Source organism: Nyctereutes procyonoides, unplaced genomic scaffold (assembly GCF_905146905.1).
Source record: "Nyctereutes procyonoides isolate TBG_1078 unplaced genomic scaffold, NYPRO_anot_genome, whole genome shotgun sequence".
NCBI lineage: Eukaryota > Metazoa > Chordata > Mammalia > Carnivora > Canidae > Nyctereutes > Nyctereutes procyonoides.
In genome coordinates this window covers 55,477,099-55,491,719 of record NW_026575020.1, presented here as the reverse complement: position 1 = coordinate 55,491,719, position 14,621 = coordinate 55,477,099, and the positions used below count along the sequence as shown (strand labels likewise).

The window sequence follows — 14,621 nt, the reverse complement described above, 5'->3', positions numbered from 1 at the left end:
GAAATTCCATGCCCATTTCTGCAAGGGCACCCCTTGCCTTATTAAAGAATGAGGACTGAAGAATGCCATCCGGCTGTTCGCTGTGGTGAGAGCAAGGAAACTTGAATGTTAAGTTGGCCTGGGCATTCTCAACAGTTCAAAGGCCACGTTACAACTTCCAACAAGAAGTTCAGAGTGGATGGCTCCCAATCCAGCAATGGTCAAGGGCCATTTCCTTCTCTGGTCCTAGGTGAGTCATGCTCTAAGTTTTTTTTTTTTTTTTTCCTTTTCCCTAATCAGCACTCAAAGGATCATGAGGTATAGGAGGCAGAACATGGAGGAAGGTAAAATGACAAAACCAAGAACATATTCTCCCTCCCACGCTCTGAACAATAACACACTAGAAGCTAACCCATACCATCCAACCTCCCAGTAACCTCATTAGGCAGACAAAATTATTCCTATTTCATAGAGGACTAAACCGAGGCAAAATCCAATGAAGTGGCTTCTAGCCCAGAAGTAGCAATGCTGCAACCCGAGTCTATCTGACCCAAAGCCTAGTAACACTGCTTCCCAATATCCTCCCTCTAGACTATGAAGTGGCAGATAATAACGGTTTCTATGAAGCCTTTGGTTCAACCACTGGGGAAAGCCAGCATCAACGACTAATGAGGAAAAATATCTTTCCAGGAATGACTCCATAGTAGGTCACAGAACAAAGAAGTTAAGCTTTCAACTTAAGGAGAGGACAGCCAGAAGTGTTACCTTTTAACTATAATGATTAGGGGAAAGAGCTCAAGGGTCCCCAGTGCTCCAGCGAGTAATGTCTGAGTTGACCTGAGTGGAATAATGGCTGGTACTGAAGACTTAATCATATTAACAGCGGGTGCCGCCACCCTGGCCCTGAGTCTAGAGACTTCCTGGGAGCTTACAGAAGGAATGCTACCAAATTCTGACTGCTACTAAGCCCTCCTCCCTTAACGGGTGAACAATCATGAGGACTGTGAGGAGAACTCAAGTTTTAAAACGAGCTATAAATAAATAAATAAATAAATAAATAAATAAATAAATAACGAGTTATTTCTTCTGACCCACATAAAGAGTACAGTATGTGTTCTGTCCACCAGAGTCTAATCAAAAAGAAATTGCTTACATGCAATCTTACTCAGTAACAACTTTAAACATAAAATAGTTTTTGCTACTACAGTGTACTAATTCTGGTTTCTATTCTAGCTGGCTCATTTGAGAAGAGCTATGGGAACTGATGTGAAAAGTGTGCTAATGACTGGTCTCACCCCTAAAATAAAAGCTGGATCTCAACCTTTTATCATTCCCCTTTGATAGTATTTAAATAATGACAAAAAATTTTTTTCTTAGAGCAGTTTCATTGAGATATAACTAAAGTCCCATTCGATTCTTAAGTGTTTAGCTTTTAAATTTTCACTTGTGTCCCATTATTAGTTCTGAAAATGTTCATTACTCAGTTGGAAACAAAACTAGATGCAAACTATGTATGCTGTTATATAGGTAAACATAAAAGTACAGAAGAATGTAAATGAATGCACTGTCAGGACTGTGGAATATTTTAACTAAATATTAAATTCCTGCTATTGTAATAATTTGGCAATAAAATAAAAACAAAAACAAACCTTGATAGGATAAACACCAGAAAAACCGTACCATATAACCCCATCAGAGAAAAACCGTACCATATAACCCCATCAGGTGTCAAAGACTTCTAAGAAAAAGTCTACAGATAACCTCTGCTGTACTATCCTGAAAAACAATTCTCAGAACATTCCACAAGCATGGGTTGTCTGGAAGCTCACAATGCAAAGGCACACAATAACCACCGTGAAGGCTGGAAAGGGACTCATGGTTCCTATGCCACACCATACAACCTGCCTTCCCACCTTAAAATTTATTTATTTGAGGTAGAGAGAGAGAGGAAGAAAAAATGAACATGGGAGAGAGGGGCAGAGAGAGAGAATCTCAAGCAGCCTCGGCACTGGGCACGGAGTCCGATATGGGGCTCGATCACAACCTGAGCCGAAACCAGGAGTCATACATTTAACCAACTGTGCCACCCAGGAGCCCCAGAGCCCATCCCTCTTAAGTATCCTTTACAATTTATAGCCAGAACACGTTCTGGAGTCTCTTTCCTTAAATGGTCGATGAAGAGAATGAAGGATTTCAACTGGAAGTGCTGCCCACGTACAATTGCTGGTAGGCTCCTGAAAGTTCTTCTTAAAAATCAGTAGTCAGTAACAAATTCCTCGGAAACAAGCTCCATAGGCAGTTTCCAGGCTCCAAATCAATGAAGCCTGAAAAGATCAATAATAATGCTGGGTCCAGGGAGAGGCTGGAGAGGACAGGAAAGGAAGTAGGAGATTACTGAGTCAGCTCTACCCATCGCAAATCCCTCCTCTAGACTTCAAGCCAATTCATAACACATGGTGACTGAGACACTTGACCTTCTTAAGGGAATTCAAGTGTGTGAGGTACAGTCACTGTACTGCTCACTACGCTGAGCCAGGCCTCCGGGGAGGGTGAGAACCTTACCAAGTCCCAGTGTTCTGGAACTCAGAGACAATCGACCAACGCAGTTCCTAAGCTGCCAGTTTGGGAACTGTTAGGAACTGTAGCAAACTCACAAAGGTACAAATGACATTTAAAAATTTCAAGGCAGGGATCCCTGGGTGGCGCAGCGGTTTAGCGCCTGCCTTTGGCCCAGGGCGCGATCCTGGAGACCCGGGATCGAATCCCACATCAGGCTCCCGGTGCATGGAGCCTGCTTCTCCCTCTGCCTGTGTCTCTGCCTCTCTCTCTCTCTATCATAAATAAATAAAAAAATTTAAAAAAATGTAAAAATTTCAAGGCAGGGGCGCCTGGCTCAGTCAGTTGAGAGTCTGGCTCTTAATTTCAGCTCAGGTCATGATCTCAGGGTCCTGGGATCGAGTCCCATGATGGGCAGCTCTGCACTAGATGTGGAGCCTCTTTGGGACTCTCTTTCTCCTCCTGCCCCCACCCCCTTCTACTCTCTTCCTCTCAAAATAAATAAATAAAGTAATTAATTTTTTAAAAAGCCCTTATCATTTTCACTTTTTTTTTTAAGATTTTATTTATTTATTCATGAGACACACACAGAGAGAGAGAGAGAGAGAGAGAGAGGCAGAGACACAGGCAGAGGGAGAAGCAGGTTCCATGCAGGGAGCCTGATGTGGGACTCGATCCCGGGTCTCCAGGATCATACCCCAGGCTGAAGGAGGCACCAAACCACTAGGCCATCAGGACTGCCCTAAAGTAATTAATTTCAAGGGAAAAACAGCATTACTCAACATCTATCAGATACCACACAAATTCATGTGTTACCTTTTCAAGTGGCTACCAAATTGTGAGAAGAGTAATGTTGATTGCAGCTAATTGTGAGGTATTTCTTTTGGCCTATTAGAGTTCTGTGAAAAATTCCTGAGACACCAAGGGTGCCATGAACCGAGAAAATGTGGTAACTTCTGACCTACAGGATGAAGGCATCCAAACAGACCCAGTTTTGTTAAAACTGGCTGCCAACAACTGCATTTTAGACCACGGACTGGACGTCTACACACGTCACATCACCTGGCAAAGGAGGCATTACAGATGAACCGAGGCAGCTGTAGCCATGAGCCAGTAGTCCCACAGCTGGAGGGGAGCCAAGCCAGTGCTCAATCTAGGTCTCCTGACTCCAAGTCCACTAACCTGGATCAAAGGAATGACCCCACAATTCCTCACTATTTTCAGGGCCAAAGAGTCTCAAAAATGTTTTTTTGGGGGGCACCTGGGTGGCTCAGGTGGTGAGGAGTCTACTTTCGACTCAGGCCCTGATCCCAGGGTCCTGGGATGGAGTCCCACGTTGGGCTCCCTGCTCTTCAGGGAGTCTGTTTCTCCCTCCCTTTGCCTCCCCACCCTGACTCATGTTCTTTCTCTCTCAAATAAAATAAAATCTTTTTTTTTTTAAATAAAATAAAATCTTAAAAAAAAGAAATAATTTATGTAATTAGGGTTATACACACCTTTAAAAAAATGCCGGAACTGTACTTTCTCCCACCCGATGCCACCTCCTTGACCCAGAGATGCTATTTTGTTTTGACAGATGTTTGCTTTTTGGGCCAAGAGGATTCTTTCCCTGGGTCAAAGCTGGGACTGCAGCACCTCAGGGAGGCCAGCAATCCCACCCCAAAAAGTGAAGCCAACCCTCCCAGTTAGCTGGCAGTGGGCCGCTCCAGCTTTTCCATGCCAGGTCATCAATGCCCGTGTTTGTTTTCAACGGAAGGGTGGGTCAGAGACAGTAAGCCAGTGGAAATACCTCCATCCACAGGAACTGTGGGAGCAGGGGAAAAAAAACAAGGGAAAACGTTCCAGCGTAGCCGACACAGAACACGGACAAAGGAGAGTGGGAAAAGGAAACCCATACGCCAAGGGCAAACAGATGGAGGAAACACTTAAGCCATCTGGCACCCCTGTCCCCACACAGTAAAGAGCTGAGCAGAGGCCTGCCACTTCCGGTCTGTTTTTTTCTAGGACAGCAGTGCCACCTTCTGTTGAGTAATCAGATCTGAGTCAGGCCACTGACTGTGGAGGTGAGACCAAAAAATTGGAAGTTAGAGGAAAAAAGACGCGATGGAACACAAGTGCTGAGGCATTCTGCTTCCCGTGGAATGCTCAGCCACCTCCTTTTCTCTAGTTGGGGGCAAACTCAGCACCCCAGAGCTCGATCCTGGCTCCCCAGGGTGATGGGTCAGGACGAAGGGCTCCCCCCAGAGGTGGATCTGGAGTTACCATTTGTTACTCCAACCCCCAAATGGGGAACTTTGTGCTCAGAGGTAACCCCAAACATCAGACTGATAAAAACTAGGGCAATTCCCAGTCTTTGTATTCTACACTTTTACTTTCCAAAGTCAGCAGGTAATAAGTGAGGTTAGAGAAGGATACTCAACTTTGATTATCCATAATGCATGCCCAAGCCCCCTCCCAGGACACCACTTGGGGGATTAGTCCAAATCCATGTTTCTCTAGGACATTCTTGACAAATGCTTTCTTAAAACTTGTCTGAAAAAGGTCCAGAAGCAGGGAGCTCACTACCTTGTGAAGCAACTGTGTCCCCTGTAATTCTTGTGTGTTGCTTCAAGTTCTGCACGTGGCTCTCACTTCCCCTCCTGGACCAGACCTTCACACAGCAGACACAACTGCAGGCTCTTTCCCGGTTGCTACTCTTAGCTCCCTAGCTTCTCACGGCATGTGGTTTCTAGGTTCTTCAACATTTAGGACTGCTCTCCTCTGAATGCTCTCCAGTTTCAACGTGTGGAATTCGCTATTCCCAGACAGGCCCAATGACAAAGTGACCAGCCCGGGAGGTGAGCCATGGGACGTACTGGTGGTGGCAACTAACGTCACTAAACACCGACATGCCAGACACCATTAAGCTAATTGTCTGTTCACGTTTACTCAGTTAATCCACATTAAATAAATGAGGCATATTTTATTATGATGCTTGTTTCCTGGGTGACGAGCCCTGAGGTTAAGAGACTTCCCCAAGGAAGGTGGCATTCCAACACAGAGCTCTGGCTCCAGAGCCTTAACTTCCTACCCTGGGGCTGTCTCGTCTTACTCTGCATATTCTACCCCTCAATGCAGCTCAAGGCCCCCCTATGGCTGACAGCTCACTGGACACTTCCAGAGCAATGCAAACTGTCACCAAACACCTATTTAGTATTCCCAACCCAAGGGTCTAGTTCCTGAAAAATAGGGGTTCTCAAAGTTGATCTGTGGACCCCAGGGGGTCTGTAAGGTCAAAACTATTGCCCTAATATTAAGGTATCCCTTGCCTTTTCACTGTGCTTACATTGACAGGGGCAAGGGTGGACAAAGCTGGCCCTTTGGAGCAAATCAAGGCAGCTACAGTGAGTTTTAGCAGTAGGCATACTCTCTCTCTCTCTCTTTTTAAAATTTTATTTATTTATTCATGAGAGACACAGAGAGAGAGAGGCAGAGACACAGGCAGAGGGAGAAGCAGACTCCATGCAGGGAGACTGACGTGGGACTTGATCCTGGGTCTCCAGGATCAGGCCCTGGGCTAAAGGTGGCGCTAAATTGCTGAGCCACCGGACTGCCCACGTAGGCATACTCTCAATCACAAAAAAAGTCCAATTACATTTAAGAATATCCTTCTTAAAATGATTAATCTTATTGAGTCTTGACCCTTGGGTACACATTTTTTTTTTTTGCATTTTGTTTGATATTAGGTGTCGCATCAATACCTCTGCACACCTCAAAGAAAAGCACTTAGGTGAGGGAATTACAAGCTGATTTAGGTGCTTTCTCCATAGAGCATCATTTTTACTTGAAAGAATGGCTGACAGACCAACTACGGTTGGTCAGATTTGGGTAGCTGGCACATATTTTCTAAAAAATGAAGCCTGTCACATCAAGGAAAACTCTATTTTATTTATTGGTAATGATAAAATTCAAGATCAGGTAAGAATAAGCATCTTGGAAAATGTGTATTCCCCACAGTGGGCAGTTTCCCAAAACTTAATGGCTTGTCTGATGAGATTAGTGAGGTCATTAACAAATGTAATTAACAAACACTAGATCTGCACAACTCAGTGAACCAACTTTGCCTGAGGTGAAATGGAATATCCTGACTGGGTGAGAGAGCCATTCAGAGGGCCAGGCACACCTACGGGGCTGAATAAAGCAGAATACAAAGAGTTCACATTCCATGGTGAGAGTAACTTTTTAGGAAATCACCGCTTGAATCGCCTAGAGGGCTATTAAAATATTTCTCCTTGGGATGCCTGGGTGGCTCAGCTGCCTTCAGCTCAGGGTGTGATCCCGGGATTCCCTGTGGGGAGCCTGCTTCTCCCTCTGCCTCTCTCTCTCAGGAATAAATAAATAGAATCTTTATAAAAAAAATTTTCTCCTCTTTCCACTGACCTGTGTCTAAAGCCAGATTTTTTTTCAACCACTTCAACCAAAATAAAACATCACAACACAGTGAATGAAGAGGCAGTTGTGAGAACCTAGCTGTCCACCAAAGTGGACGTTAGACGTTAAAGAGACCCGTAAAATGGCAAAACAATGCCAGTTTTTGCATTGACTCTTTTGGGTTTCAGAAATAGTTACTTTTTGCTAATATAGTTACTTATGTTAATATATAATGGGTTTATTCATTTAAAAAAAGATTATTTATTTATTTATTTATGAGAGAGAGAGAGAAAGAGATAGAGAAGAGAGAGAGAGAGAGAGAGAGAGAGAGAGAGAGAGAGGCAGAGACACAGGAAGAGGAAGAAGCAGGCTCCATGCCGGGAGCCTGACGTGGGACTCGATCCCGGGACTCCAGGATCACGTCCTGGGCCAAAGGCAGGTGCTAAACCGCTGAGCCATCCAGAGATCCCCTATATAATGGGTTTAATGGATATTTCAAAAATGCCAAATATTTCAAATTTTTGTTTTAACTTCTATGATAGTAAACAGTAATAGATAAAACCAAAATGAAGTGAAGCTCTTTGGGTTCCTCGGTTTTTAACCGTGTTAAACACACCAAAATGTTTTGAGAACTGCTGTGGTAAAAAAATCAAAAGCAGATTTTAAAAAGCCAAAGAGGCTGCACCTGGGTGGCTTAGTCAATTGAGTGTATGACTTCAGCTCAGGTTAGTGATCTCACGGTTGGGGTTGTGGGACTGTTTGGGGACTTGCTTGTCTTTTTCCCTCTGCCTCTCCCCCGCTTGTGCTCTGTCTCTCTAATAAGTAAATAAAATCTTTTAAAATAATAATAATAATAACAATAATAATAATAATAAATAATACAAAAAGCCAAAGTAGGAAGGAATGCCATCTGGTGGAAAAGACAGTTTATGATACCAATCTCTTTGCTAATAAAGTAAATGACACCTCTAGTCCATTTGGTGACATATCCTATTTTAGAAACTTCACATACTTAAGGCAAAAATATTCAAAACTCAAGGTTTGGAACTCAAAAATATCATTAATAGTTGGGGCACCTGGGAGGCGCAACTGGTTAAGCGTCCAACTCTTGGTTTCAGCTCAGGTCGTGATCTTGGGGTCATGAGACAGGGCCTCACGTTGAGTCAGTTGACTCTCTGTCTCCCTCCCTCTGTCTTCCCCATGCATGCAGGAGCTTTCTCTCTCTCAAATAAATCTTTAAAAAATGTAAAATATTAAAAATCAATTAAGTATCCCAGAAGAGTTCAGGAATAGAGGGAGAGTTGGGAGGGGTCTGAGGCTGCTGCCTGAAGACAGTCTGATGCCAGCTCAGACAGGAGAGGAAGCCAGCACCAGGGTTAAGGCATGGGGAGCCCAGAAGACTGTTTACAGACCTTGGAGATACCACGGACATTCATGATTTTTGGACCTAAGGACATCTGAGCCGGAGAGTTCTGGCTAGCCCCTTCCACATTCATCTGCCAAAAGAAGTCACCTTGAGGGCAGATTCTGTGTTCTGTCCCAAGAACAGAAACTTTCAGAACACTTCTCATTCCACAACCAGACCTGAAGTTCCAATGACTGAATGAAATACAGTAAAGCACACCACTCAAAGCCTAAGTATAAATGACCCGTCTTTGCAACATTCACGTGGTACTGAGAAAACCTGGGCACAAGACATATTAACAATCTTCCCAATTCTGCCCCCACGCCCCTAAACCCTGCTGTCCTTCCTTGTTCTCAGGGGATTTGTTGTTTAGCTTGCTGTATTCCAGAAGGGGTGACAGCGAAGTACCTCACTTCTCTAGCCAACTTCCCCAGGAGGCCTTCCAGCTTTAGGCAAAGGTCAGCTACTGTACACACAAAGGCTCTGGGGGCCCACACACCCTCCTCTCCCTCCACACTGAAGTTCCAGCACTTGGCAGCTCCTCAGGTTTATCTTGTGCATGGGCTCTAAGGCCCCCACACCCCAAATATGAAGACAGAAGACCACTACTGGCCATCTTCATTCCGCAAACCCAAGCAGAGGTATGGTCACCCTTGACCTAAGCCACAGGTCTGTCCTTCAGCTTTGGATGCTCGGACGAGTGAAGCCTGGGCTCCTTACTTGACATAGAAGGGAGTGGCATTTGCAGTACCTAGGGCTCAAGCTTGTTCTCTCTTTTGCATACTGGTGCCCAAACTTTTTTCCTTGGTAAATGTGTTATTTGCATCATCTCACAGCCTTTCATGGGCTTATTTCAATGGTTGTACACAATTCGATCCAATCTCAGAATCAGCTCAAATTTGGAACAGTTCATGCTATATTTTTAGATATACTACCGTTTTGATTATAATTTGGTACGATTTTCCGAAGTTCTACTATGCTGCCTTGAAGGCTTCAGTTAGTTTCAAAGCAACTTTTATTTTTTTTTATTTTTTTATTTTTTCAAAGCAACTTTTAATCACAAAACTTGGCCTGTATTCCCCAGGCCTGGAGTGATGGAATTAGACTTTCTCTTTGAAAAAGAAATGTTTGTGGGGCACCTGAGTGGCTCAGCGTTTGAGCATCTGCCTTTGGCTCAGGTCATGATTGTGGGGTCCTGGGATTGAGTCCCACAGGGAGCCTGCTTCTCCCTCTGCCTAGCCCCTGCCCCCTCTCTGTGTCTCTCATGAATTAAAAAAAAAAAAAAGTTTGTTCCCTAAAGAATGTTTCCTCAACAGGCACAGTTGTACTGATGCTCAGTATACAGTATAGCAAACCTACCTCACACAAGGGGGTAGGTGTCTCAACCATCATCACAATAGGTCAAGGAGCAGACAGGAAATGCTAATCATTCCCAGTTGCTACCAGGAAGGAAATATCAGAAATGGTGATGTTGTTTCAGAAAGACCAACTGTTTACCTAAAAGTGGATGGGCACAAGCCTGGGGATACAAGGATTAGGAGGAGCTTCTCCAACAGTTGGGGAGAGGCCTCACTCTGTCAGACCCTCTCTCATAGCCCTTCCTCACTTCTAGAGGACTAAATAGTACAAAAGGCACTCCCTGATTCGAGAAACATTCCCACATCTAAGTCACCTGCAGGTGCAGTGATCCCACCAAGCTCACCTCGCTGCAGAGCACAGGTAGGCTGCTATGCTCAGCCAAGGCCTCTCGCCTTTCTAGTCTGAAGATATGGCACTAGCTGCAAGGCTGGAAATCCAAGCTGCCTGAGGGCTGACTTCCTCCATGGTAACCTCCTTTCTTTAGAAACCTGCTTTCATCCCGGATAATGTACACATTTGTACAGTGCATTAGCTGGACCAACATAGGTCCAGACATAGGAACCAAGCCACAGTGTTACAACGCCTCATTTGCTTCCGGCCACCCCACCACAGCCAACACCAAATACCTTTGGGTCATCAGCCTCAGGTTTTTCAGTCTCTGAATCGTCATCTTCCTACAAGACAAAGAATTTAGAGGATTAAGCTTAAAGGAGCGGGCCTGAGAGTTCTCACATGCATAATTAGGGGCTGGAGCAATGTACCCAGCCTGGGCCATCCCACCAAGAACCCCTCCCCTCCCCTATGACCCAGAACTAGAGAAAGAGAAGGGGGAAAGGAGATGTTCTGGGAGGTGGGGGAGGGGGTGGGGGTGGAGAAAAGACCACCAGCAGCTCAAAGTCGTTACTCCAGCAGTGTCATAGTCTACAGCAATGGAAATGCCTGAGATTAAAAATCACACACACAAAAATGGAAAAAGGCTGCAATGTTTCAGAAAAGAGTAAGAGCAAGCCCCATAAGATAAAGCAGGCATAGGGTTTCCAACGAAACATTAATTATTTAAAACCTGGAACATGAACCTCCTTTTTTCCTCCTTTCCTTTGCCTTTCATACACACAAGTACATCAGACTCAGACCTACCATGACATTGTTCACGGTCAGACTAGCATGACCCCCACACAACCACACCCGGGAACTTCCGCCCAGGAGCATTCACAGCTACACCAACAACAGGTCACATGACCAGGGCAAGTGACCCAGGGAAGGACTACATAGCCACACCTGGCCTTTCCTGGGTCTCATAGAACTGTCACTGACCTGTTCTATCCAGTCTTGTTCCTGATTCAAATGGCCTGCCTGACACAAAGCATCATATGAGCAAGGCGTTTTCCAAAGTGTGTGCTGGCCTCACACGAGCCAGCCTACCATTTCACTGAATGAAGGTAAAAAATCAGCTACCCTATTAGGTAGCTATATCCACATTTGTTCCCAGAACACCCCAATGCACAAGAGCCTTTAACTTTACACCCAGGAAAAAATTAAGTTTCATTTGAAATTGCTTTTTTTCAATCGAGCTACACTCTAACCCAAACATTAAATAGCACCCCAGATGCTAATATAAACATCATCTGAGACTTGAACAAGGTATACTGATGGCTTTGAGATTTCACTGTCCCTCTAGGTGTCAGTGAGCCCAAAGGTTTAAATCCAATCTCCATGATTCCCTTAAAATGTAATCAATCATGCCAGAAAGTCAGTGATATAGCTCAGCCAAATACGATTACATTTTTAAAATGTCTATATTGGGATCTGATGAGAGGATTTTACTAGAATATGATACAAAACTTAAATAGGATGAAAATTCTAAGCAAAACAACATGGAGCAACACTTTAGAAACACATCACGCAAACTTATCAAGAAAATACAGTGTTAGGCTAGCATGTGTGCACTTAAGAAAATTTGCAAAGCTTTTCTAAACAATTTTAGTCAATTCTAAATTATTGGCATTAATGGTGGGGCTAATGATGTGAGAATATCTTCCAAAAGAGCATCAAATACAAAATGCTTTTTGGTTTAATCAGAAACTATTTTAACGCTAATATTTAAATATCAACGCATAAAAAAGTTTCAAACAAATAATAAAGTACATTGAGTGCTTCAGTTAAAAGTATTGCTGAATAGTCAGATTTCAATTTATATGACTGTGCTAAGCACCAGCATGAATCCTTGCTTTCTCTCCAAACTTAAATTCTGGCTCCTGAGGCTCACTCAGGTGATAGTGTATCCAAAGGCTTTCTGGTTAATTAAGACACGGTTCTCTTTTCTTTGTTGCCAGTACATACTGAATGTCAGGCCAGATTTGTGCTCAAGAACTGAGGGCACTCTGATAAAAAGTGCCAAGTAAAATGTCAAGAAAGAAGTTAAGAAGGATCAAATCACAAATAAGAAACTAAATAATTTTCCTCCCTAATCTTTTTAATGAGCTGAAAGATTTTAATAAACCCCAACTAAGATTAAAAATACCGAGTTGACTGCAGATATCAATGTTAGGACAAATGCATTGTCACAAACGGAATAAACTCCCTTAATGGGGAACGACACGAAACACTCATTGATATCGGGAGTTAAATAAAATAGTCCACTATCTTTTCCCCCAAATTTCAATTCAAAAGTTAATTCAAAATGGTCCAGATGAAAATAAGTTTCGTTTTCAAACAGAACTACAGATAACCAACCCAGCTTCCTCAACTGATACCAAACAAAAAGTGGGGGAAGGGTGGGGAATGACGTTAGCCATGGAATGGAACATTGTTGGTACAGTTCAAAGGTTTTTGACAAATGAAATGGCGCTTGGAGCAACTCTGGATTAGAACAGATTTACTTACCGACTGCTTGCTGTTCTCATCCTCCTCTTCTTCATAACCATCTTCATCACCTCCGAGGCGAGAAAAGTCATCCTCTCCATAGGCTTCAGATACTAATCCACCTTTCTCCTCTGAAACAGAGGGAAAAAAAAAAGAAAAATGAATGAATGCATACAAAAATGCAAGACGATATTTCCGTGATTTGAGCTGCCAGAACTACCTTTGAATGTCTTAAGTCTCATGTAAGCGACTATAGGTTCGGAATCTACCTTTGGAAAGACCAGAATTTAGTGGATAAAATCATCAAAAAGAACATGGAAGAAAACCAAATGCTAAATTCTTTCTTTCATGCTTTCCATTCACCTAGTATGCTGAGGACCTCTACTATTTCTATTACTACTGTTGCATGTTTTTTTTTTTTAATTTTTGTTTATTTATGATAGTCACAGAGAGAGAGAGAGGCAGAGACACAGGCAGAGGGAGAAGCAGGCTCCATGCACCAGAAGCCTGACGTGGGATTCGATCCCGGGTCTCCAGGATCGCGCCCTGGGCCAAAGGCAGGCGCCAAACCACTGCGCCACCCAGGGATCCCTGTTGCATGTTTTTAGAAAACCTTTTTAAAAGATTTTCTTTATTTATTCATGAGAGACACAGAGAGAAGCAGAGGTACAGGCAGAGGGAGAAGCAGGCTCCATTCAGAGGCTGAGCCACCCAGGCGTCCCAGAAAACCTCTTTTGATATGCGTAACTACCTTCTATCAGAGGCAGTAAAACTTGTCTTCTCATACAAGACCAGGCCTCTGTTGCCCTCATTTTTGTGTGTCCTCCCCTAGGAACAGGAGCTTTAGCTGGGGGCACTCGGAGGGGCTACCAATCATACCTACTTGAGAAGCAAAAATCTTTTCCATTTAAACCAAAACAAACAACAACAAAAAATATGAAATGCTACAAATTACTGGGAAAACCTCCTGACTGGAACACACCACACAAAACTGAGAGTAGCTAACCTCCGAATGAGGAAAGGAAGGCCCAGATATGTTAGTTAACTTGCTGCCCTCTGATCCCAACGAAATCTGTTCCCATTTTCTAACACTGTGATTCTCAACCTGAGTAGCGTTAACAGTATCACTGATGGGTCTTTAACAGCTCACAAAATAAGGGAATCACTGAGGAGCATTAAAAAGCTCACAAGGGGATCCCTGGATGGCTCAGCGGTTTGGCGCCTGCCTTTGACCCAGGGCGTGATTCTGGAGTGCCGGGATGGAGTCCCCACATCAGGCTCCCTGCATGGAGCCTGCTTCTCCCTCTGCCTGTGTCTCTGCCTCTCTCTCTGTGTCTCTCATGAATAAATAAATAAAATCTTAAAAAAAAAAGCTCACAAAATGCCCAGATCCTACCACAAACCAATGAATTACTCCCTCGCCAGCGAGACCAGGTATACAGATTTTTAAAACCTCCTAGATGGCGTGTAGGGCACATTCCCAACGCGAAATCACAAATGCAAAGACACAACCTTTATCACCCTCCACGTATGTTCTACTCATCGCTCTCCCCGTTATACAATAAACCCGGAGGGAATAGGTAGCTTTGGATCCTCTCCATCCTTCGTCCATCCCTATGCCCCACGAGGCCCGGCACGGAGAAGTCTTTCCATAGTGTCGGCAGAGCAATCTAATCCACGGAAGGAGATGATCCACTCTTATTCTAAAGCGTCTACTCTACCCCAATCAGGGCCTCGATCACGCTTCGCGGCTCCGGGACTCGGGACTGGGGAATGGGGGCACAATGACCGTCTCTTTCTTTCCCTTCCGCCCTGCTAGGGGACCAGCACTCCAAGCAGCCACCTGACCCTCCCCTTCCAGTTCCCTACTCGCGCCTCACCAGCCGCGCCGCCCGCCGTTTCAACTCCAGCCTCGCCATCGGACTCGGGCTCTGAATCTTCCGCGTAAACTGCCAGAGACGACAGAACATTCTTCTTCCCCGCCATCTTACTCCCACAACCCCGGCGAGCCTCACTCCTATGACTTAAAAAAGCCGACTTCCGTGCGTAA

The 14,621-nt window shown here is 44.3% G+C and overlaps 1 protein-coding gene across 2 annotated transcripts in view; it reads right to left on the bottom strand.

The window, feature by feature from the left end:
* The window catches only part of SAP30BP (SAP30 binding protein), a 35,390-nt gene extending 20,787 nt beyond the window's left edge, over nucleotides 1-14,603 (bottom strand). Inside the window, exons 1-3 of one of the 2 annotated variants that reach the window (XM_055329281.1) lie at nucleotides 14,452-14,603; nucleotides 12,593-12,702; nucleotides 10,336-10,383 (exon numbers count right to left, since the gene is read on the bottom strand). In XM_055329281.1, coding sequence (XP_055185256.1) covers nucleotides 10,336-10,383; nucleotides 12,593-12,702; nucleotides 14,452-14,557 — 264 coding nt within the window. In that variant the 5' untranslated portion in view covers nucleotides 14,558-14,603. The remainder of the gene's footprint in view (nucleotides 1-10,335; nucleotides 10,384-12,592; nucleotides 12,703-14,451) is intronic. The other variant, XM_055329290.1, reaches the window with a different exon arrangement.
* Between the last annotated feature and the right edge of the window lie 18 nt (nucleotides 14,604-14,621).